Here is a 23738-nt window from a genome sequence, read left to right as displayed (position 1 = left end):
GTTCTTAGTCATTTTAAAATTAAGCAAAATGCTGAGCAAATGAGGAAACTTATCCTATAACTGTTTTTTCCTGTTTGTTTCTAGTTCCAAGATTATCCCCTAAAACACACAGGCCTAGGTCCCCAAGGCAAAGCAGCACTCCTGCAGGACCAGCTCTGCCTTCTCCTCAACCTGGTACTATTCCCACTGAATCTGTTGCCATGCCTGTTCCAGCTGCCTCTCCGACACCTGCCAGCCCTGCATCCAACAGAGCAGTTACCCCTTCCAATGAAGGTGAGTAACCCTCACTAGCTGGCAGATGCTTCCCTTGCCTCATCTCTGAAAATGAAAATGCCTTTACAAGAGCAAAGCTGCTTTATTAAATGATGGCAAAAATTCTGACTGATGCGCTTGATTTTTCATGTCCTGAGTTCCCTTTTTCCCCATGATGATGACTTAGAAGTAAGGCTCAAAAGGCTTTTTAGTTAGACTGTATACTTAATTTCCCCTGCCCTTTATCAGGTATGGAAGTGTGGATGTTTGACCTAATTTAGGATTTTTTTTTAATGTTTTTTTTTGCTGTTTTCTCATTTGAAGAAACTCAGATCACTGGTTTCTTAGAATGTTAGAAGCATAGTGAAAGAACAAACATTTCAAGAGCACAGTCATAAAGATCTGACTCTCAAATATTTGTAAAATTACATATGAAGAGCTTTTCTATGGGAAATAACTTCCTTTCATTTTAAAGTTTTTTTTCAGCCTAGCAAAGAATCTGTATATGATTGGGAGGAGTGAGGTCTGGGACACTTTCATGTGACTTAATAGCCATAGGATGGGCAAAGGAAGGATAACTCTCCAGACCCTAAAAAGCTAGCAGAAAATGTGTAACATAGAGATTTTCCTTCATAAGCTAAACATGGTTAAATCTCTCCTTTGTTCCCATCTTCTCATCTCTTTTTATTCAGTTTTAGTTGTGTATCAGAGAATAACTTTGGCAATTTCTTTTCTAGCTAAAGATACCAGGCTTCAGGACCAGAGGCAAAATTCTGCAGCTGGAAACAAGGAGAATATAAAGCCAAGTGAGACTTCTCCTAGTTTTCCTAAACCTGAAAGCAAAGGTTGGTATCAAAAGCTTCCATGAGTACTTGAGTAATGTATAATTCTGAGCCCTAAGCCTGCTATACTGACTAGTTTAGTTAACATTTTAAGGAAAACTTTGAGGCAGTCTGTCTAGGGTGTTGTATAGGGAAAATGATGTCGTGCAGTTCTAAAGTGACAGAGACCTACAGTTTTAAGTATTGCTCTTGACTCATTTCATCTACTCCCAGTGTAGAGATATTCATGTGGTTGTGTGTTTTTTGGTGGGTTTTTTTCCCCTTTTTTCTTTTTCCTCCTGGTCTGGATGGGGTTTTTACTTAGAGCTGTGCACACAATACTTCTGGTCATTGTGATGCACACTGTTTTTTATAACTACACTTTTTCCTATTATGCTTTAATGTTGCCTTTTTCTCTGCAGCATTGCTTATTATTGCATTTCTCATAAAAATCTTTTCACATTGTGGAACTTGGTCAGCATTTCAGCTTTAACTGATTTTTTTAAATGCTGACATGTTATGCTTTGAGGGTTCTATTGCATGTTTCTTTGTGTTCATCTGGGTTCTGCAGTTCTTATACCTCAGGGCTTCTGTCTTAGTGTGTGATGTGCTAGAACTATAGATGTGTCAGTTACATAATGCCATGCTTTTACAGACTATTTCTGTGTCCTCATACATGCAGTTCATGGGATGATACCAAATTGCAGATAAAGTGATGTAGCTGTATTTAATTTGTAGATATGCAAGCATTACCATTTTGCAAATTTAGGAATGTGGTGGTTATAGATAAAAACCTGCATTAGAGATGCTTGGACAATTCTGGTCTTGTCTTTGGCAGGTGTATCTCCAATTGTTTCAGAACATAGAAAACAGATTGATGATTTAAAGAAATTTAAGAATGACTTTAGGGTAAGTTTCTCTATGTGCTATCTTTAATGGTATTGTAGTTCTCATGCATCCAGATTACTTTAATGAACTGAATACACTGCATATGTTAATGGGGAAACATTTCCTTAAAGCTTGTGCTCAATTTGTGAAAATGTCCATAAGAGCTCACACTGAATGTTATAAAATTCATTGCTAAGTCGTGCTTGTCTGATTGCCTAGTGCACAAGTATGCATATCAGCTTAAATACTGCACACTGAAAATGCTGTTCAAAACCTGGGTGATAGTTAGGCACAAAGAATTAACATGTTTATGCTGTGTGTGGAAAAGCTGCTTCAGAGTTCAATGGAGAGTTTAGCTGAGGAAAATTGGAGACAAATATCTACTGTTCTACTGCATGTTTCCTGGTTGTAATGATATTACTAAATCAGGTCAGCTTTTCAAGAGTTACTGTTAAATGACACGGAGGGGGCTGAGTCTAAGGCGTGGTCTGAAGCTTTCCTGTCACTTTCTAATCAACACGTAGTCAGACCAACCTCTGAATAGCTTCTTGCAGAGTGTAGGCTTAAAATGTTGTCAGTGTTCTTTTTTTTTTTCTACCAGAAATACGTGTTTGAAAAGGTCATTTCCAAACGGTTAAGGTCTATGGAACTGTATGTACTCTGTGATGGTGTTAAGTTGTTGTTCCTAGTTTTGTGTATTAATTTAATGGACATATACCTTGGGCTCTTTTCCAGTTACAGTCAAGTTCCTCTTCAGATGCAGTGGATCAGCTGCTAACCAAAACCCGAGAAGGTGAAAAATCGAGAGATGTAGTTAAAGAAAAGACAGAACCAGCCCCTAAAGAACCTATCATAGAAACTGGCAGTAATACTAACTCTAACGGTGGCAGTAGCAAACCCAATAGTCCAAGTATTTCTCCATCAATAAATAATAGTTCTGAGCAAAAGCGAGGGCCGGAGGTAACTTCACAAGGTGTACAGACATCTGGTCCTGGAAGCAAACAAGATAAAGAGGATAAAGAGGAGAAGAAGGATACTTCTGAGTGAGTAACTGTGTCTTTTAGAATAAGCAAATCTGCTATTAGCATTTAATTGTTAGCACAAAAGCTATTATGAACATGTAATATCCTAATGTTTATATGACTGATGCAATTTGCCTCTTAATTGAGCAAAGGAAACAGCGGATGAGATGCCTGTGCTGAATGAAAACCATCTTATGAGTCAGTGATAGAGCTGCAAGTGTAGCTCTAGTCCTCTTAATGTCTGTTCTATGTCCAGATGATGATTTAAGTGTTTTCCTGCCTCATGTGAACTGAAGTATGAACAGCAAGAAAACTTTGTGGAGAAGTGCAGTATGAGTAGTGTCAGTGAGAGTGGCTTTTTGTATGCTGTGTTGTTTGAGTTCTCAGAAATCTGACTCACAGATGGAAATGAAATATTTAATCTCTGTAGATTTTTAATTGTTAGGGAGTTCAACATACGTGCTGTAATGGAATAATGCTCAGTGGTATTTTTTTGCTGTTCTTTATGTTTAGGCAAGTTAGAAAATCAACACTGAATCCTAATGCAAAAGAATTCAACCCTCGATCTTTTGCTCAGGTAAGTTAATTGATAGTGTTTAGCATTTGCTCAGAGGCAAACCTTTTACTTGAAGTACAGTCAAGCTAATCTTACATGTGCATTGCTGAACTCTGTTTGTAGCCGAAGCCTTCTACTACACCCACCTCCCCTCGCCCACAAGCTCAACCAAGCCCTTCCATGGTGGGCCATCAGCAGCCAACTCCAGTGTACACTCAGCCTGTTTGTTTTGCACCAAATATGATGTACCCGGTTCCAGTGAGTCCAGGCGTGCAGGTAAAGTGCAGCATGTAATGTAAATTTGTTGACACTTTTCAGATGATTGTCAGCCTAGGGGGGAGACTTAGAACATCTAAGTATTACTCCTGTAAATACGGGAACATTTACATTGTTGTTCAGTTTTAGCTATGTAAATACTGACTTTCCCCCAGTGGCCTTTCAACCTGAGAGCTATAATAGTCTCAAACACTTGTAAATTCCAACAGCTGTTACTTGCATTTACTGTTAATCTGCACAGACCTCCTTCCCCTTGCTCCCAGCACAGTACTGCTAACTTAAGTTTTAAGCAACTGTTTTTTTTTTTTTTTTGTCCTTAGCTTCCAGCTGTGTCCCACTAATTTCTGGTTGTTGCAGAGATGACTGGGCTTTCAGACCTAACTGCTATAAAGTTGTCTGATTTAATACATTGCTTGCAGTAACAATACTAGCATTACTTGGCAGGTTATTGCAAACCGTATGGTTTTGGTTGGTTGTACGTGCAGACTTAGTCACAGTGGTGAAAGAAAACATAGGTTAGGCAGAGTTCACTAAACTGTGTTTGAAATGTGGAATATTTTTTTTCTCTCTTGCTCAAAATGGTTGCTGGTTATTAAAAAAAAAATGTGGTTAACAGTCCTAACTTTGTGGTTAAAGGTTTTGGTAGTGGAGGAAGCAATCAATCTTGCCCTAACTTTGCTCTCATAAAACACTCAGTATGCTCAGAATGTGTTAATGAGTGATTTAGTTGACAGCTTCAACAAGGTCACAAGAGCTCTTCTTGTTTGGAATAAAGGAGTTTGCAAGAAACTTCTCTGAGGCTTCGGTCTTATGTTTAACCTAAGGCATTACATTTGTATAAATAGTCTCTGAAAAGAGTTTGTAAACCAGGATGTGGCAGGTCTTGAAACCAGTTTCATGGTGGTAACTTATTACAGAGAGTTCTGATATGCCATGATGAATGTTGTGCTTGTTACCTGTGTCAGTAAGGTTTTAAGAAGAAAAAATGGCTTCTAATATTATTAGAGGTCATTGTATTTCTTTTACTTTTTGACTCAGAGTAAAAGGTCTGAAAGCTGTTCACCCCCAACACAGACACATACACGTCTTTAAAAGGAATCTTTAGCTTAAACTCCTCCTTCTGTTTCAGCCTTTGTATCCTATACCCATGACGCCCATGCCAGTGAACCAAGCCAAGACATATAGAGCAGGTAAAGGTGAGAATAATACTGCCTGTTTGGTTCTTAGTTTGCATGCAGCACGAACAAAATAACAAATGTTTGTGTATTTTCTAACCCATGTGCTTTTGTTTTCAAATTGAGATTTTAAATACTGTTCTTAATGAAGGTGAGTTAAATGGAAATAGTCATTCCTAGGGAATGTGATTTGGCCAAATCCATTGTAAGTTTGAGTAGCATGGCATTTCTGCTTTTGGAATTTGATTTAACAAACTGGAAAAGGTCTCTGTTACTTGGAAAATTAGTGTAAGCTGGTTTTCCTCATATTCTTCATAAATATTACAGATTTTCAGCAGAGCTCTGAGTGGTGCCTTCATAGAGTTTTTGTCAATGAGAAGAATATGTTTTTTCAGAAAGAGTATAATTATGCATCTGCAAATTCCAGTTTGGTTCCAGTTTGTTCTTTTGCATTCCCTCTGCATCAGCTGGACTAACAATGCCATTATTTTAGCAAGTGACACCTGTGGCTGTGTGTGGTGAGATGCACTCATCTCTTCAGTGCAGAGAGGGAGCAAAAACCCGCAGTGGTCTTGTTTTTATAGCCCTGTTTCAGATATTGCTGTAATTTGACATAGTGCATGCTTTCTTGCAGCGTTGTACAGTGGTTCATGATGGTAGGTTCCAGTGCTGCTGATCAGCTGCTGCTGTAGGAAATTATTTGAAAGAGCAGTTTAGAAGTAAACAAGTGGCCTTTTTGAAAGCAGGGAAGACAAAAACCTGCAATGTATTTCTGCTTTAAAAACACCAGCTTCACTGTGATCTGACTAATGAAATCTTTTGGTTGCTAATGCTGATTGCTTTAATTAGAAGTGTACTGATGGGTACTCCTGCCCTGCAAGGCCAGTCTCTGTTCTGAATTCCTTGCCAAAGTGTCGGTATTCCCTCTGTATCCATTCTGTATGCAACATAGCCCTGAAGAAGCTGCATGAGTTCAGTGCCTTTACCCTCTTCAAGTTGTATTGTGTATTTACTTCTTTCATTTGCTGATTTGCAGTGTAAACATAATCATTATTGAGTGAATTTACTGACATATCTTCAACATTTCCCTCTCCCTCTGCCTAAGAGGTCTGACAACATTGCATTCTGCAGTGGAGTTTACAGGTGCTTGAGTTAGCCTAGTTATTAATTACACGCTCACTACAGCAAACTGGAGCTCACCCGGAGCTATCATGCCCTGTTGCTTAGTCTCACACTATGGCACTCTGCTCTCTTAATCTTTTCTACCCTCCAATTATTTTTATTCCTTTTCTTCCTATGGATTGTTTTGTCCCCTTCAGTGTAGACCGTGACCTGAAAGTTACTTTATGCTATCTTGAAGGATAACACAGAGATTAAGAGATGCAAATACCTAGAATTGCAGCTGTGTGGAGACCTTTATTCTGCTCTCCTCAGCCATGAGCACAAGCAATGTTAACACTCAGCTTTCCAGTTGATGGAGCAGTTGCTGAGTAGTTCCCATAGAGGATAAACGAAGCCTTTTGAAGGGGATAGGATCAAACTTGAATTAATGTAGGTGTCCTGACGTAACCCTTCTCTCTTGTTGTTGATTCTTGTCAGTCTCTTTCTCTCTTCACCTTCCTTTCTTCACAAAATAAACAGGTCTGAGTTTGTGGCTGTGTATATGTTTAAAAGACAGTGATGACAAATGTTTCTTGGAGGGACTCCTTTTTGTGCTGTAGTAAGGAGATTAAAAATGAGAGCTGAGGAGCTTCTGTTTGGTAACAGTGGCCCTGTAATGTAAAAGCTTTCAGTAAAACTAACATTTTTCATCCTGTATTTCTAATGCGTGGTGCTTTTTGCTTTGCAGTACCAAATATGCCACAGCAGCGGCAAGACCAACATCATCAGAGCACCATGATGCACCCTGCCTCAGCAGCAGGCCCTCCAATTGTAGCTACACCACCTGCTTATTCAACACAGTATGTTGCATATAGTCCCCAGCAGTTTCCTAATCAGCCTCTTGTGCAGCATGTGCCACACTACCAGTCTCAGGTAAGAGTCCTTGTGCTGTATGTGATATGGCATGACAAATAGACAAGTGATTCAGTCTCAAATACCATATTGTGTCTGGTCTTAAGAAGTCAGTCTGGAGGGTTTCTCTATTCGAAGAGAGAACTTGGCAGTTTTAAGGTCAATTTAGAAGCTGTCATTTGTTATTGATACTACCTTTTTTGAGCAATTCCTTTCAGGTCAGAGACAGGACATCTAGTTAGGCTCTAAAAATAAAATTGTACTCTTAATTCAAAGACTTTTAAATAAACATACTTAATTGGATAAATATGTGATTATGTACATAAGCTTACGTAATTAGAGTGGCAGAAATTAGGCATGCCAGTGGTTTTTGTCAGTTTCTAATCCAGTGTGGAAAACATCCTTATGTTCTTAGAACAACTGGGATAAGCATGTAGTACAAAATTCTTGGTTTGCCCTGTGTTTTCAATAAGGCCAAGCTATTGCTGTTTCTAAATATGTAATTATTGTTTAGATCAGACTAGTTTCTTGTAATTATCTTAACTGCCTGTTTTTTCTTATTTCTATTGAATGCAGCATCCTCATGTTTATAGCCCTGTAATACAGGGCAACGCTAGAATGATGGCACCACCAACTCATGCACAGCCTGGTTTAGTATCTTCTTCTGCAACACAGTATGGTGCGCATGAACAGACGCATGCTATGTATGGTAGGAAACGTTTTGTGTTATATGTAACTTTTTAAGCTCTTATGTTGTGCAGGGATATATTTAAATCTCGAGTTTCAAATATGGGTATCACTCAAAATTATACCAGTAAATGTGGTTTATATATCATATGATGATGAGCAAAGCATTGAAAACTGAGCCACCTGGTTTAAATGAAAACTCGAGTGTGCTGATTTCAGTAGGATGCCAGTGACCAAGATGAAATTTCAAGCTGGGAGCTGCTAAAGAATATCTGCTGAAAGAAGTTTGTTCAAGTTCTCTTGATGCCCTTGACACAACATCCCTTGATTGTTTCTTGTTTATAAGTAGGACTGGTTTTATTGCAAGGCTATGACCTCAGTTTCAAAACTTGACTTTAGTTCTGACAACTAGTGAAATGCTGTCTTTATGATACTACTAGCATTATTAACAGTATGAACACTACTGTCTAAGCAAAATAAAACTTGTGTTGCTTACCTTTCTTTTTTGGTAAGTCAAGTATTTGAAACAACTCATGTATTGCTTTGACTTTGGTCTTCAGCATCATCAGATGAGCATATTTCACTTAGAGTGAAATGGCGAAAATGTGGGTTTCCTTGTTACAAACTATAATGTGAGAACTTCTAAAGCGTTACAAATGTATGATAAATCAATGCCCCTTTTGGAGGGAAAGCCTCACTGCAAAACATGCTATGGAAAGAGGTAGAATCAAGGTTGCTAGAAGGCTTGAAAATTGTCATAAATTGTCAAAACGATAGATGGTCTCTTGAAAACATGGCATTTCAATACTTGTTACAGCATCTGAGGAAGACTTTTATTGGGTCACGTATATTATTGACTTAGATTCTAATAAAAGATTTTCTGTACCTTTAGACATCTTTGTATGTTTTCCGGTGCTTAGTTTTACTCTAATACTTAATGGAATTCCATGATGTGTCATGAAAACTTAACAGGGATAAAAATCTGAAATTTAGTGTGAAATTAATTTTGATTTAAACAAGTCTGTGTCTTACCCATCTGAAAACATCCTGTCAGATATCTGCAGTAATATGGTAACATAGTACAGAAACAAAAATCATAGCAAGAAATCTTTTTTTGCTATTTGAAAGAACACCTCAGCTCATTTGTAATAAAGTTGAACTGGGAAGCTACATGAAGAGCTTAAAGTCTTTCTCTCACAGGTCCTTACTAAATGTATTACTTTGATCTTTTCAACTCTTGTGCTTGAGGTGTCCGTGTAAACAGATCTTCTGTTTGCTTTCTCATTAGATTAAATAGAATTCTGATACAGTGAACGATCAAAGGCTTTCAGACCTTTATTGGTGAAAACTCTCCCCTCAAACCCTGATTAAAATAAAGCTAGACATGAGAGAATCTCAGAAGCTTTGTTCAGTATGGTTGCTTGTTACTTCCTAGGAATTTCCCACTGTGCACCATCCTTCTCTTCCATAAGCACTGGGTTCTACAGCATTGAAGTACAAGCCTTTTCCACTTGGTTGGCTCTGATCAGAAGTCTGCATAGTTTTTTTCACTGAGATTCTAACTTGCAACAGTTAGTTCTCATTTTGTGTTGGTTTGTGTTGGCTTATCTGTTGTAGGTATGTGACCAGCTACCAGCATGCACAACTAGGCTGGGTCAAAATTGAGAATTCTGTAATATTTGCTTCTACATAATTCAAACAATACTTTTCCACCTAATTTACAGAAATTGCATGTCTTTGTGCTCTTTCAAGTGCCCACTGGTGACTCTTCCAAACATTCTCCCACCTTCCCAGTAAATGATCAAGCACTTAAAATTCTTGTTTATAGAAAACATTCAGCTTGGGTTGGATCATGAACACCATATGAGACACTTTTTTAAAAAAAGACTATTTGGTCTTGCCATGTGTAAACGTGTTTATTGCCTTGTGAACATGGATTGACTCAAAGTTTACAGTTAGTTACCCATGGAGTGACTTCAGATGTAGTGCATCACTCTCGATTCCCAGGTTTTTGCAAGGCTTTCATGTGTTACTCAAAGACCTTGCCTAGGCTGATGGTATTCCCTGAAAATGTGTCCATCTATAAGATAACTGGCTTCCATTTATCAATACGTGACTGCTTGGAAGAAATGTAGAATTGCCTAAGGTATTAGATTGATGCTGCTTATGGCATGAAGTGGTGACAAACAACTTGCTGGAATCGTTCCCTTCAGTTTGAGTGACAGGTAGTTTTGAATGGTAATATACAAAGGTATTTATAACTTATGTTCTGTATTTTGGGGATCTTAAGCTTACCCATGGAATCTTTGAGCGAAATATACCACCACACACTGATTCTGAATCAAATTTGGTCCTCTTTTTGGAAGCAGTTTGAAAATCCAGAATAACAACTTCCTGAGAAACAGCCGTTGCTGCTTTTGATTTCGGAGCGTTTGCTCAAGCAAGTTCTCACATTTCCTTTTGGCTCTTTAAAATAGCAGTCTGATCTATTTTTATTTTTATTCTCTGAGTTCCCTCCCCACCCCCCATTCATATCAGGATTCAGTGGGTTACAGTGTCCTTTTATCCTTCAAGGTTCTGGTGCTTCCTTTGAGATAATTCTTGCAAAATTCACTCCATTTTTTTCCTGTGTATGTGGTAGAAAGAAGATGTCTACAAGGACAGCTGCGCTGGGCCGTGGGGGTTGGGGCACTGCTTATGAGTTCTTAAGGTGTGAAATGTTTTCTGGTGAGCTCTGAAACTCCATCTTCTTCAATGGTTTGGGACAAGTGAATGCCTGTGGCAAGCAGCAGCTGCCTGGCAGTGAGGAGGAATGCTTGTTGGTCCTAACTGCTGCGAGTTTGGTTTTTGTTTTCGTTCCTGTCTCAGGAAGTGAGTTCTCAATTCCAAATACACATAGTGACTTACACTTGTTGATCTGCACTTTTTCATTTTGAAGCAAAATATTTTTGTCTAATGGGATATTTCTGCACTTCTGGGATTTCTTTGCCAGTGCCCTGCTTGTGTTCCCAAACTGCTGCTGACAAGAGAAGCAGAGAAGCCGAGCAGCTCAGCTGTGTGCTCACCACAGGCCCATCTGAGCACACAAAAGGAATGTGTAAATCCTTGGGCTTTTACCCCTCAGAACACTATGGGGAAGGCTCACGCAGCCCTCTTTCATCTTGTCAGCCAGTCAGACTGTACAGATGGCTCTTACACATTTCAGCTTGTAAGTTCTGGAGACACGAGCTTCCCTTAGCACGGGAAGTTGACATGCAAGTTCTGCAGGAGCAGAACAGCACACTCACTGATAGCTGCCCCATGCACACCCCATCACACTGACCCATCCTCACCCTGCACGTAGGTTTCAGGACACACCACCTTCCATGAAGTGTTGGCTCTGTATGGTCCATGTTGCTGCTCTGGTCAAGTTTGATGGCTCACAGCTTGCTCCTATGTCGCCCAAAGACACAGCTTGTCCCGTGGCATTGGCAGAAAATCTGGTTATCTAAGCTGAGGGTGGATGTATTTCTGTGCTAATTAATTGCTGTGTTACCATGTAGCTGAACTGTGTATGCTTGTAGATAACTGGAATTCTCTGAAAAACTTAACTTTTTTGTTTAGAAACAAAACAGAAACTTGTGTAAAACCAGACCTTGGTTTTATACAGATGCATTTCCTGTTTTTTGTGCTGTCATTCCTGTCCCCATTCTCCCTTCCTCTTTCCCCTTCTGCATATGTTTTGCTGGTCTGGTATTGTCTCTAACTTTATCTGGTTTCTGTCTCAGCAGTAGAGTAAATTCTATTACCCTGATAGTACAATGGTGGATATAATGTAAGCTTCAAAGGATTCTCCAGGGACTAAGTGAACCAGTCACCAAAGGTGTCTTGGAACTGTTAAGAATGACAGTGAAACAGTTGAACAAACAAGGGGGGCGATTTATGATTTAATGTAATTACATTTTAACCTTCTTGTTACAGTGGATTGTAATAGATAATGAATCGACGTAAAGTTTATTTGTGTTAATACTAAATTAAGAACTGAAGACCTCAGTATCACAGTGTAGAAGGAAGGCTTACCTGAGACTCGTGTTGTTTCATCTCCACTCAGTTGTAAAACTAAATATCCAACCCTAATATCAACTAAGTAAATACAAATATCTGCATGATTCTATGGTCTTTAAAAAAAAAAAAAAAAAAAAAAAAAAAAAAAGACACTGACCTTTCCAGAAGACGGGCAGCATGCACGCGGCAAGAGGCTAATTTACCTTTCTATTTCCCAAATTCAGCATGTCCCAAAATACCATACAGCAAGGAGACAGGCCCTTCTTTCTACTTTGCCAGTGAGTTGGGTTTTTTGTACTAATTTTGATTGTACAGAAAAGCACTATCTAAAGAACAGATGTTAAACGAATGGGACGTGTTGAGGGGAACAGGTTTCCTTGCACCAAACCAGTATGTGGAAAAGGCAGGGAAGTTCCTTTCAGTAGAAGAGCTGTTAAACAGATTTAAAATACCACAGCAACGTGGGTTTTATTGAGTTGTTTTGTTTGATAAACAATGTTTTAACTTCTGTACTCACTCTCTTCATCTGCAACCAGAAAAGCTGTCCACACATGGCACTCATTTCCTTAGGTGAACTTTCTTGTTCCCTTTCTTCCATGGCCCAACTGGGATGTAAGACTTTGCAAGTTAATGAACTTCCTTAAAAGGAGGAGTGCCTCATCTCTTTTGAAGGCTGGAGCTCGAGCTCAGAGCCCCTGGGAAGAATTCGCTCAAGCTGCAGCCAGGATGAGGAACACTGCATCTCTGTGCTGTTCCTGCAGGTGTTGTTATAGGCAAGCACTGAGTAAGGGAGCCCCTGACATCTAACAGGTGGTGCTTTGGTGTTCATCACGGAGCCCCAAGGAAGATGTTTGGGGTGGTCAGGCTGGATGGGGTGGGCTGGAGCTGTCAGGTGGGACGTGGGGAAGGGAACTGCAGCTTCAAGGTACTGTCAGACTTGCTCCTGTACTGCAGTGAGCCTGTCTTGTGTGGCCAGCTGCAGCCCATGCCAGGCACTCTTCTTTCTATTTTTACTTTTTTTAGATAACCTGATACGTGAAAGATGTGAGAAATACCACTTTTCTCCAAAAATCTCTTCTAAAAGCAGCTATCCTGTGTGTCCCTTGTACAGAACTGGTTTTACCTAAGCTAGCCTTGTGGGATGCTGACCTGTGCTCTTTTATACATATTGATTTGGTGCATGGAAATAATTTTAAGAAGCTCGTTCCTTTAGTGGATAATCTTTTAAGGAAGTCCACTATGCCTGTGTGAAATGACTTCTGTAAATGTTGATACTCTGAAAGAAACGTTGCTATTGCTTTGCTTCCTACCATTCAGGTCTTTTAAATGTAGTTATCCTCACCATCTTACTGGATCTGGCAATAGTTTTGAAGTTTGTTCACTGGTCAGTTCTTGAAAATAGGGTTCAGGGCATCTTTGGATGATGGCCACCATTGGCAGCACTGAGATCCCTACCAGGGGAATAAGAAATTACACAATATGGTTTCTACATCTGGGAGTTCTGCTTGGTTTCTGCTGCTCTACCTCTTGATTTCAGCTCCTTTGCTGGGTTTGGTAGCTGGCTTTGACATGGATTGCACTTCTGTAGAACTGAATTCAGTGATTAAATGCATCTGATGTTTGTGCTCTCCTCAGTATTGCCCAACTTACCTTCACTGTGTGTATCTCCAGGTTAGTTCAGTTACTATCTCTCCTGCTGGGAAACAATCAAAAAGATGCAGCAGGTTTCCTCAAGGAGCATTTACTGGGGAGAGAAACGTAGGGCACGAAGGTGAGAAGCAGTGTGTTTGTGCTAGAAGTGAGAAAGCAAGGGGATCTGTGAGCTGTTTTGTCCTTGCCTGGTGCTTTCCTGATGCTTTCTTGGTTACTAGATGGCCGATTGAAAATCTGCAAAGTTCTGACATGGGAAAATGTTGGATAATCTGTTATTTGTTGGTGTTTTTTTTTTTTGTTTTGTTTTGTTTTGTTTTTGCCCTCCTGTCTTGTCTGGTTTGTAGTGAGCTATTTTGATGAACAGGGAGAAATTTGTTAAAAAGCTGTTGATCTTGCTTTAGTTGTGGCTTTGTAGGTGAATTTCTAGAGACCATTTTGCAAGACTTATTCCAGAGGCTCTCTAAGTTGCTTCAGAGATTTCAGTGGCTTGTCATAAGCTGTTAATTGCAGCAGCTACACGTGGAAACCCTTCTACATTCCTAGAGCTAAAATTTGACCTCTAGTTTGAGGTAACAGATCAGTGCATCTGTTTCAGATCTGCTGCCACTCTTCCTGAACCACTTCTGATTTGTGTCCGGGATTTAGATAAGTGTGTCAAATATCTCCTTTTGAAATGCACTTTTAATATTAATATTGCTATTAAAACATAATTTGCAGCAGCATCTCTGCTCAATTTAAGGAACTTGTAGAGATATTATAGTGAAGACAAAACAGGAGAGGAGAAGCTGGGGAAATTACAATTCTAATAACAGAATTTTTGTTCTGCAAAGCTATGGATAAGAGACTCCTGGAATGTTATGGGAGCTGATGCTTTGACACTTCCCCACCCTTCCCTATTTTTGGGGCACAATTCTTCAGTTTCACTGTTCTTCTGAGAGTGAAATTTCTCCTTGTGAACTTTTATTGTGTGATGTATCTGTTTCAGAATAACTGTTTATTATTCTCTGGGCTGCAGAGAAATGAAGGATGAATTGCACTAAAGATTTCAGGGAGTACCACGTTATTTTGGGGCTCTTAACAGGCAGTGCAGCAGGATGTGGGAAGCCTTGAATATCTTATGACTTGGCATTAATTTTCATGTATATTCAAAAAGCTCTTGAATGGAGCAGAAGGTAACTTAGAGGGAGACATGCCAACTCTGCGGCCAAGGTGGTGGAATGAGAGCTGGGGAAGGCAGATCTTTGGTTGCCTGCCTTTGGCAGCAAGTGGATCCCGCTGTGAGTTTATGACTTTGACAGAGATAATAACATCTGGCCTTCTTCAGAGTGTTGTATAATAACGAGGTTGAGAAAATTTTCCTGCTGTAGGAAACTGTTAGTTTCATACTGTAAAAATAATCTTGGTTTCCGTTGTTCATTTTTGTGTAGTGTTTGTAAGGGGGAGTGGTATTTGAAAGCTGTCCAAATCTGAAAGTGGTAGGGATGCTGCTGCAAAGTACATTTTAGTAGTGATATGAGAAACAGTGACTTCTCTTGCTTTTGATGCTTTTGGAAGTGTAACTAAGTGCTCTGTGTGGCAGAAGATAATGTGGTTTTTGCTACATGTGTCGTGCATGAGTACACTTCAGTGGAAAAATTCAGGGTTACAAGTGCATACAGAGTTCATCTGCATTAATAGCCTGAAACACTGTGGTGCACATTATTGTGAGACTACTTGCTCAGGGAAGGTTTAGTAGAGCTTTCAGGACAGCAGGGTGAGATTAAGTTAAATGTGGTGAGCAGTGACTTTATAAAGGAGAGACCTCCATAATGGCCTGCACAGGGGAGAAACATTTCCATTAGACAAGAAGATGCTGTATACTTATATTCTGTTAAGTCTGAGTTTTCTAGGAGTAGTGTTTGCAGCTTTACAGCAAACCAAACTGCAGGAAAAGGAATGTTTGCAAAGGGTAATTGTGTGTCAAGCACAGCCTGGTTGCTGTCTGAGACAGGCTTTTGTTCTATAGTGTTGTGCTTTCAGATGCAGCTATGTTTTCGTGTTGTTTCTCCTCCCATCTTGTCTTTTGTCCTTTCTATATATTCAGGCAATTCTGTGTGTTCATGAGCATAGAGCCCAGCACAGTGAAACTCCTTAGAAGCTGCAGCAAGCAGTTGCCTGCAGAAATGAGACCCTGTATTTCTGTAGCAGGGGGAGATGGTTGCAACACAACAGCTGCGCTTGGAGTTACTCCTTGTGCTCTGCTTTCCAAGTATGTTTACTAAGGCAAGAAAATGTTACCACAACACTCTACATTGAGGAAAAAAAAAAAGAAAAAAAGCCCTGACAAATAAACAAAACTACTTCAAATTCTCATGCAATGCAATACAAAACTCCTGAAAGAAGCTGTCACCCAGCAGCGAGCAGTGTGATTAGCTTTGGTCAGAAAGACAGAGTGGTACCAGAACAAAGGAGGAGGAGTTGCAGGGAGCAGATTCAGAGAAGTTGTTGTTTGCTTTGGTTGTTTCTCTTCCAGCACCATTGTCAGCAAAGCTATCCGCAGTCCTGACAAGCTGTAGAATTGGAAAGAGGAGTGCACATTGTCACGTGCAGAAGTGTCGCTGCAAGCTGAGAGGTTGTGGCACAAAATCTAAAAGCAATGGAGGGAATAGGCAGCAGTTTCATTTTTTAAGGTCTTAATTTCCAGTTGTGCACTTGTTGTTTGTAGGAAGACTTGCTGTGATTATGGCTCTTCATGCTTTCTTTGATTCCCTTAGATTAAAAAAAAAAGTAAAAAGGGCAGGAGGGGAGGGCAACTTAGTGTGGCCCTTTTTAAAGTAGAACTGGGCAGGCCTCCTTGGAAAGGATCTTGTTGATATTAGCTTGCTGTTGGGAGACTGGTATGGCTGTAGCAACAGATGTGGTTCCACTTGTGTGAGTTTCATATTGCTATGTTTTTTTCCCTTTTTTGGAGTTTCTTACCTTATTTGCTACTGTTTCAAGGAATTAAGAATTTCACGGTAGTGTTGAAAAGCTCACGTAATGGTGGTGATCCAGAAAACTCTGTAATCAGCCTTGAGGGGAGGGAGAGAGACATTATTCTAGGGCAAGATGCTGACTTCTGCAAAAATTCCTCTACTCTGATGTTTATACTGTGTGTCCCTGTAGCTTTTAAGCATACGTGCACTGTATATGCTTTACACGGACTGTACTGTGAGCAATTTCCAGAAGAGTAGCATGGTGAGGTTAGCCAGGTATAAGGCCAAATAATTTTTTGGATGGTGGAAATAAAAATGGCTTAAAACAGCTTTTTAAAGAACATTTCAGGAAAAACTAAATTGTATAGATAAATTTGATATCTCAAACCAGTCTTTTTGACAAAACAAAGATGAAATACTGCTTTTCTCATATATAGTATCTGTTGCATTGTCAAACTAGGGAAGATGAACTGTCTAATTATGGTTATTTATAGACTGCTCTGCAAAATCTACACGAAAGCAAGGTAAGATACTCAGCTATTTGCAAGATAAATATTTATTTTAGAAGGGGGAGGGAGTATTTTTACAGTATGAAAGAGATATAACGAAATCTTCAAGTGCAGATGGTGACTTGATGAAATGTATATTCCATGTCTGTTGTTAAATATTGTTCTTTTTCATCCTAGTTTCCACTGGCTCACTTGCTCAGCAGTATGCCCACCCTAATGCTACCCTGCATCCGCACCCTCCGCATCCTCAGCCTTCGGCTACGCCAACTGGCCAGCAGCAAAGTCAACATGCTGGAAGCCACCCTGCTCCTAGCCCCGTGCAGGTAACATCTTAAGGGAGTGAATGTTTTTAAGTTGTTTTTAAAACACTCTACTGGAAGGAATTGCATTGATTTGTGACTTTACATTGATCTGTTGATTCCTTAAGAGGAAGAATGGTGGGGGAAGTTGCCCAAACCACCTGCATATGATAAATCTCACGCAGGAACTGTCCAGCTTTCCGTGTTTTCTAGAAGTGAAGATATATCATCTCATTCTTCTCTACTTGTAGCAGCCAAATGTGGTAGTCTCATAATTTCTAGGATAAGAAAGGAGGAAAACTTGTGGCAATCCCTTTTCCTCAGTAAGTGCCAACATGAGTCTGATCATACATTTCTCCATCTCCACGAGGGATGAGGTGTAGCTCATTTCCATGTTATGATTAAAGAAGATTCATAATTTTGCTGCAGCTTAATGTTGGAAGTATCAGATTAACACTGAGGATTTTTCTCCAAGGCAGGCAGCTAAAAGCAAAATAGTACTTGTGATAATGCTGCATGCCATAGCTTCCTACTGGTGGTGCCTTTGAGCCGCTCTCATTGCGGTTAGGAAGTACATCCAACCCTGAGGCTTCAGGGTCTCTTTGTTTTTGCCTGGCAGTGTAGGTTCTGGTGAGCACATCCATTTTCCAGGCTCCTCTATACACAACTGTAGTGCGAGGGGAAGATGAGCCTGGTGCAATTGCAGTGAGTTTTCTGGTGACCACAGGTATGGGGATCCTTAGATTTGTGACTTAAAAATTGACAATGAGGAACAGTTTTGCAAACTTTTTTTATTCTGGAAAGTAATGTAAACATCTCTCGTTTCTAGACCATAACCTAACTCTGACTGACTTACTGTCTCTTTTTTTTTTTATTTTTATTTTTATTTTCCAGCATCATCAGCACCAGGCTGCTCAGGCACTCCACCTGGCAAACCCACAACAGCAGTCGGCAATTTACCACGCAGGTCTAGCTCCAACCCCACCTTCCATGACGCCAGGCTCCAATACGCAGTCTCCACAAAATAGTTTTCCTACAGCACAACAAACAGTCTTCACCATTCATCCCTCCCATGTTCAACCTGCATATACCAATCCGCCACACATGGCCCATGTCCCCCAGGTAAACACAGTTTAACAACCTTCAAGACTAAATGTCTTAATGCCACAAAGATAGGACAGTCGGGCCTGCTGAAGTGATTTCCATTCTGTCACCTCTCAGCACAAACTACCTGTTGTGTTACTTAGGTTTCTGATTGTACATTGCCTTTCTTCTAGAATTTTACAAGATATTTGGACCTCAGCTTCCAATACCCAGTGCATCTACAACTGTAGTTTAATAAAGACATCTTAAGCTGGCACTGCTACTGAAAGAAATTGAGCTCTCTTCCCAGTTCCCAATTCCCATTCTTGTCCTGCCCCCCTCGTTCTGCTCACAGAACTGTTTGGCCATGCAGCAAACCAGACTGGGGACTTGATTCAACTGAAGTGTGCCTCCCCTCCCCCTGTTTTAGGCTATTTCTCAGTCAAATCAGTTCACAACTCGGGTTCACTGCATGATCACAGGAAGAGCTGGCATAGAGAAAGGTTGGAGACGAGAGCTGGGTGGAAGAAAGCTGAATTGCTGCTTTTGGTGGCAGTTGTAGGCTTTGTGTTGTAGCCAAATTTGTACAAATACATTCAGTAAAGGATAATACAAATGGTTACTGGGCAGTAGCAAGGCTGCACTGCAATGGGAGATTGAGATTTAGTTCAGATGATTTGCAGGACAATCCTTGCTAAAAGAGAAAACTGCGTGCGTGTGTGTGTCTGGTTCTAAGTAAACTGCGTGTGCAGGAGATCCCCGATGGTTGTTGGGCAACTTAATGACAGTCTTTGCTACAGGATCAGAAACCCACTTCTCTTAACTGGTCTCTTGTGGTCAACTCACTGAAAAAAAGGATTTGGGGAAGGGAAGCACATGACTGATTAATCAAGAGCTCTGCGTAAAGCAGCGCTGCAAAGATTTTCTGATGTTTACTAAATCTCATGGATTTAGTAAGCTTTGTCAAGGAGCAGACAATTAATCAGTAATTTGCCTGCACAACTCCTTCTTCAGATCAAGTTCTTGATGCTTAGCTTATTCATTCTCATACAGGTTAACAAAAGTTGAGATGTCATGACCTAACTGCAGGTTATGAATTCTGGTAAAATCTTCTGGGACAGCCAGTTAAGCAAATTAATTAATAGTTGTTTTTTTTTTTTTTTTTTTTTTTTAAGAATTGTTTTATTGATGTTGAGTTTATAGCTTTTTAATTCTGCTAGGCTTTTTTCTTTTTTCATTGTGGGAGGATAAAGAGAGGATGCCCAAATGTGACTACTGCTATTGTGGCACCTTGCCACGTCCTCCCAGGCTGATTTCTGCCAGAAGCAGATACTTGGCTTATGTGAGCTATTGCTCTGCTCTGGCGTGGTGGCACTGGTGCGAATGCCTAGGTCTAAGAGCTTCTTGAGATGCCTCAAGATATCACCTGCAGCTCTTTAGAAGGGCCTTCTTGGAAGCTTGGGGGTGAGTGGCATGCTCAGTGCCGTGCCTTGAAATGTGAAACACGTTTGTTTCAAAGGCAACTTAAAGATGAGACCGTACAGGAGTTGTGCTGTACACATCGTGGCCAGACCTGTGCCTGCACTGCAGGATGTGGCCATTGTCTTCCTTTTGTGTGCCAAGCACTTCGTAAGCAAACCTTGCTAAAGCAAATCAGATGCAAGTTTTAGCCAGAACTGACTGCTTAGTCAGGATTTTTAGCAATTGCAGGCAAAGCCTGCTTTACCCTTGATTTTCAACGTACGCAGTCTTTTCTGCTGTAATTTTTTAGGGTGAAAATTACGATCTGTAATCCAAGATATTTATACCAGACTAACTGACTTTGAAATGAAGTAGTTCCCTCAAAAAACAAAAAAAAAAAAACTAATGAAGGAATAACTACAGCTCTGTAAGAAGTTTTAAATGTGTGTAATTATTCCATTGTGGGGAAACTAATCACTGGATTTAATAGTTTCTCAGCAGTGCTATTTCCTACTGCTGAACACCATTGTGAAATATGTAGTAGGAGTTTCAGTTAGGCAAACACAGGGGATCAGTTGAATTTCCCTTCAGGTTCTCAGATGACTCAAGCTGTTAGACATATCTCACTTGAGATGCAGTACTTGAAAATTCATTACAATGTACTGTCAGCTTCCAATTTGCAAAGTGTTTGAGCCACAGCGAAATTTTTTATCCGATGTGTGTCTGCATTGAATCCAGCTGCTATATGAATAGCTGCTTTATAGTTACGACTGCTGTAATAGCACGTTTGTCAAAGTGAAAATGGTGCCCATCCTGAAAGATGTTTTTGTTTCACAACCTTATCTTCTAAGCCCTTTTTAGTGCAAGAATGAGATTTGAATTGCAGTTCCTGCCTTTAGAGGCTTCTTGAGAGCTATTAATACAGTGCAAGTCTGATAAAGAGTTTGAGGAATATCTGTGATGAGTCAAATAACCCTTTTGTCTTTAAGAAATAAAATTGTAGCCACTACCTGCTATCTGTCTTTACTGGCCTGTGAAAGTCGTGAGGCTGCGATTGCTGCACCGTAGCACCCTGACAGTGGGATCTGGTAGAAGGACAAAGCAAACCTCAGATGCAAATAATCTTTGTTTTCTGAGACAAACTGACTGAAAGCTCTAGGAATTCCTTAATGTGTTGTGCTTTTAAGAAATCAGTGTTTACTCGTTTTTCAAAACAACTGACAATCTCTAGAGTCATGAACCACTCTGAGCAAAAGAAGTCAACCGACAAGTTACTGAACTGGTTTGCCAGAAGGTGATCAGCCATAATGAAGATTAATCTCCTTTTTTCTGCTGAGACTTAATTATGATTGCTTAGATTACATGAGGGCCTTAACTGTGATGAGCTTAACTGGAAACAGAACAAAGCTGACCTAACAGCATCAAGGGATGAAATCACTCATCTTAGAATGACTGCACAGATGAAAGATAGCGTGGGCACAGGTCACTCGAGAGCGTTCCTAGGGCAGGAAGCCATGAAAGAATGTGGAGCTGTGTAATGAGAAGGGAGCAAGGGATGCCAGAGCTCCAGTGCGTGTGAGGTTCCTATCTGCACCCAGTGCGTTCTCTGCATAGGAAGTGCTTTGATCTTGGTTACTAACAATAATGTTTTGAAGATTTGTTGCTGAGGTTTAAAAAAGATATATATCCCTCTGTTTAATGCTAGCAGTCTCTCCCAGTGTGCACTGTCCAAATTATTGCTAAAATTCAGAATGTGACTCGGAGCCAGCAGTAAGGATTTGAGCCTTTTTTAAAAGTTATTGCTTTAGTTGTTATTATCTTTTTTAATCCCTTTGTAGCTAATCTAGTTAAAATGGAGTAAATCTCTGGATTTACTGGTAGAGCTGGAAAAAATTCGCTAGTCATGTGGCCAGGAGAGATGCCTCCTTGTGACCATTATACTAAAGAGCTCTTTGTTTCAGGCTCATGTACAGTCAGGAATGGTTCCTTCTCACCCAACTGCCCATGCTCCAATGATGCTAATGACGACACAGCCACCTGGTGGTCCCCAAGCCGCCATCGCTCAAAGTGCACTACAGCCCATTCCAGTCTCGACAACAACACATTTCCCCTATATGACGCACCCTTCAGGTGAGGAGTGTGTGCCCGGGAGACCTGCACCGTAACTGAGCCAGGTCACAGTAGCAAGGAGAACTGTTACGAACCAGATTTGGGAAAAAGAATAACAAAAAAAAAATAAAAAAAACCATCAGAAAACAAATGGAAGATGTCCTTTTAGATGGCGGGCTGCTGATGGCAAACTGTTTGTGCATTTAGCGTTTGTACGTTGCCAGCCCAAATGCAAGTCTAGCTAAGCATGCCAGATTTAGCTAATGTAGCAAAGACCTTGTTTCTGTGTAGCTGAAGTACAGAACTGGATAACTGTGCAGACACTGACACGGTGGGGCTGTGTTCTTCCAGGTATTGCCGTGGTTTTGCTGTGGGGAATGGACTGTCTGCGTAGCCTGCTCATAATCATCCGGGGGGTTGTTAAATTTAAAGCGATCGGTCCCAAGGACAGGAGTGACAATGTTGCTTGGGGGTAGTGCTGTTAGACTTCTACTGACCGAAGTAAAGTGACAATTGAAGTCTATTCTTTAATTCAGAGTAATTTTCTGCAGCTTTACTTTTGGGGAAAAGTAGGTGCTATATGACTTCTTTCCGCTTTAAAGTTACTTAGATGTCTTTATCATTATTTGTTTCCAAACAGCCTCTGATGTTATGTCTTGGGGAATGTGTGAGCAGAACAAGCTGCTTTTGAGGGTTTAGGGAGGAGAGAAACATCCAAAGGACATCTCGATATGCAGGGTATTGTTTTGTTCTTTAAAAAGAAAAGAAAAAGAAAAAAAAAGTTGAGCTCAGTAGTTGTCCTGTGACCACTTTACTAGCAAACTGTTGTGTGGCTTGCCAATCTATTATTTACATTTGAACTTTTTTTTTACAGTACAAGCCCACCACCAACAGCAGTTGTAAGGCTCATCTGGAATAACTGAAAGGCTGGATACCTTTTGTAGGCCAAATACCCTCCTTCTACTGCTTCTGCCAACTGGAAGCACAGAAAACTAGAATTTCATTTTATTTTGTTTAAAAAAAAAAAAAATTGATTTCTTGTAACATCCACTAGGAATGCTAACAGTTCATCTTGCAGTGGGAGAGATTCGGACTGAGTAGAGGCATTTAGGAACTTGTGGGCTATTCCATAATTCCATGCACTGTATCTGAGTCCTGCAAGTGCCCCAACTCTGCTTGCTGAAAACTGGAAGTTATTTATTTTTTAATGACCCTTCAAAGTTATGAACTCATCAGCTAGCAAAAGAAGTAACAAGAGTGATTCTTGCTGCTATTATCACTAAAAATCAAGACTTGGAGATCCCTTTTACTTCTAACTAAACTTGAAACAGGTTCAGTAAAAAAAAAAAAATTCTAATCGTCAAACTGATGAATTATTATTTATAAATCACGTTTGATGAGATGATCACTATCGTGAGACAGTGATGTAACTTTTAAGTTAAGAAAACTTTTACTTTGTAGATAATATAAAATAAAAACTAAAAAAAAAATTAAAAAATAAAAAAAGTTTTAAAAACTGACCTACGTATTGTTTGTGTTTTGCTTTACCAGTATCTCTCTTTAATGTCTTCTCCAGCTTCAGACCTATGGAACTCCGTCAGGTGTATGTGACTTGCAGGGCCACTGCAGATACAAGTCGAAGGGTTCAGAACAGAAGTGTGAGTGCAGGTTTTAAAAGAATTTCCTCTGTTCGGGTCCATTCCCTAACGCCTCAGCCTCGTGCTGCTCTGGTTGCTGTGCAGAAGATGTCACAAATACATGAAATTAATGTAAGTAAATGCAGGTGGGCAGCAGGGGGCATGCGACCATCAAAAGTCATGATGGAGACTTGCTCCTGCTGGCAGGGAGCTTCCATTTCTGAGGGAGGGTTTGTTTGAGCAGCTCTTGGTCTGCTCAAATAGCAGCACCATAGAGAATGAGGTGAAATACTAAAAGT

The 23738-nt window shown here is 40.1% G+C and overlaps 1 protein-coding gene across 10 annotated transcripts in view; it reads left to right on the top strand.

Moving 5' to 3' along the window:
• Positions 1 to 23322, top strand: part of ATXN2 (ataxin 2) — a 49900-nt gene extending 26578 nt beyond the window's left edge. For 5 of the 10 annotated variants that reach the window (XM_085238746.1, XM_085238745.1, XM_085238743.1 and 2 more), the window contains 13 exons: positions 85 to 273; positions 990 to 1097; positions 1912 to 1982; positions 2697 to 3004; positions 3497 to 3560; positions 3663 to 3815; positions 4945 to 5011; positions 6840 to 7024; positions 7580 to 7712; positions 11959 to 12012; positions 17028 to 17173; positions 18044 to 18271; positions 21655 to 23322. In XM_085238746.1, coding sequence (XP_085094872.1) covers positions 85 to 273; positions 990 to 1097; positions 1912 to 1982; positions 2697 to 3004; positions 3497 to 3560; positions 3663 to 3815; positions 4945 to 5011; positions 6840 to 7024; positions 7580 to 7712; positions 11959 to 12012; positions 17028 to 17173; positions 18044 to 18271; positions 21655 to 21858 — 1910 coding nt within the window. In that variant the 3' untranslated portion in view covers positions 21859 to 23322. The remainder of the gene's footprint in view (positions 1 to 84; positions 274 to 989; positions 1098 to 1911; positions 1983 to 2696; positions 3005 to 3496; positions 3561 to 3662; positions 3816 to 4944; positions 5012 to 6839; positions 7025 to 7579; positions 7713 to 11958; positions 12013 to 17027; positions 17174 to 18043; positions 18272 to 21654) is intronic. The other 5 variants (XM_085238740.1, XM_085238739.1, XM_085238738.1 and 2 more) reach the window with 5 other exon arrangements.
• The last annotated feature ends 416 nt before the right edge of the window (positions 23323 to 23738 follow it).

Source organism: Meleagris gallopavo, chromosome 17 (assembly GCF_905368555.1).
Source record: "Meleagris gallopavo chromosome 17, MGAL_WU_HG_1.1, whole genome shotgun sequence".
NCBI lineage: Eukaryota > Metazoa > Chordata > Aves > Galliformes > Phasianidae > Meleagris > Meleagris gallopavo.
Note: the sequence above shows the minus strand (reverse complement) of the source record. Positions and strands in the feature narration are given on the sequence as shown.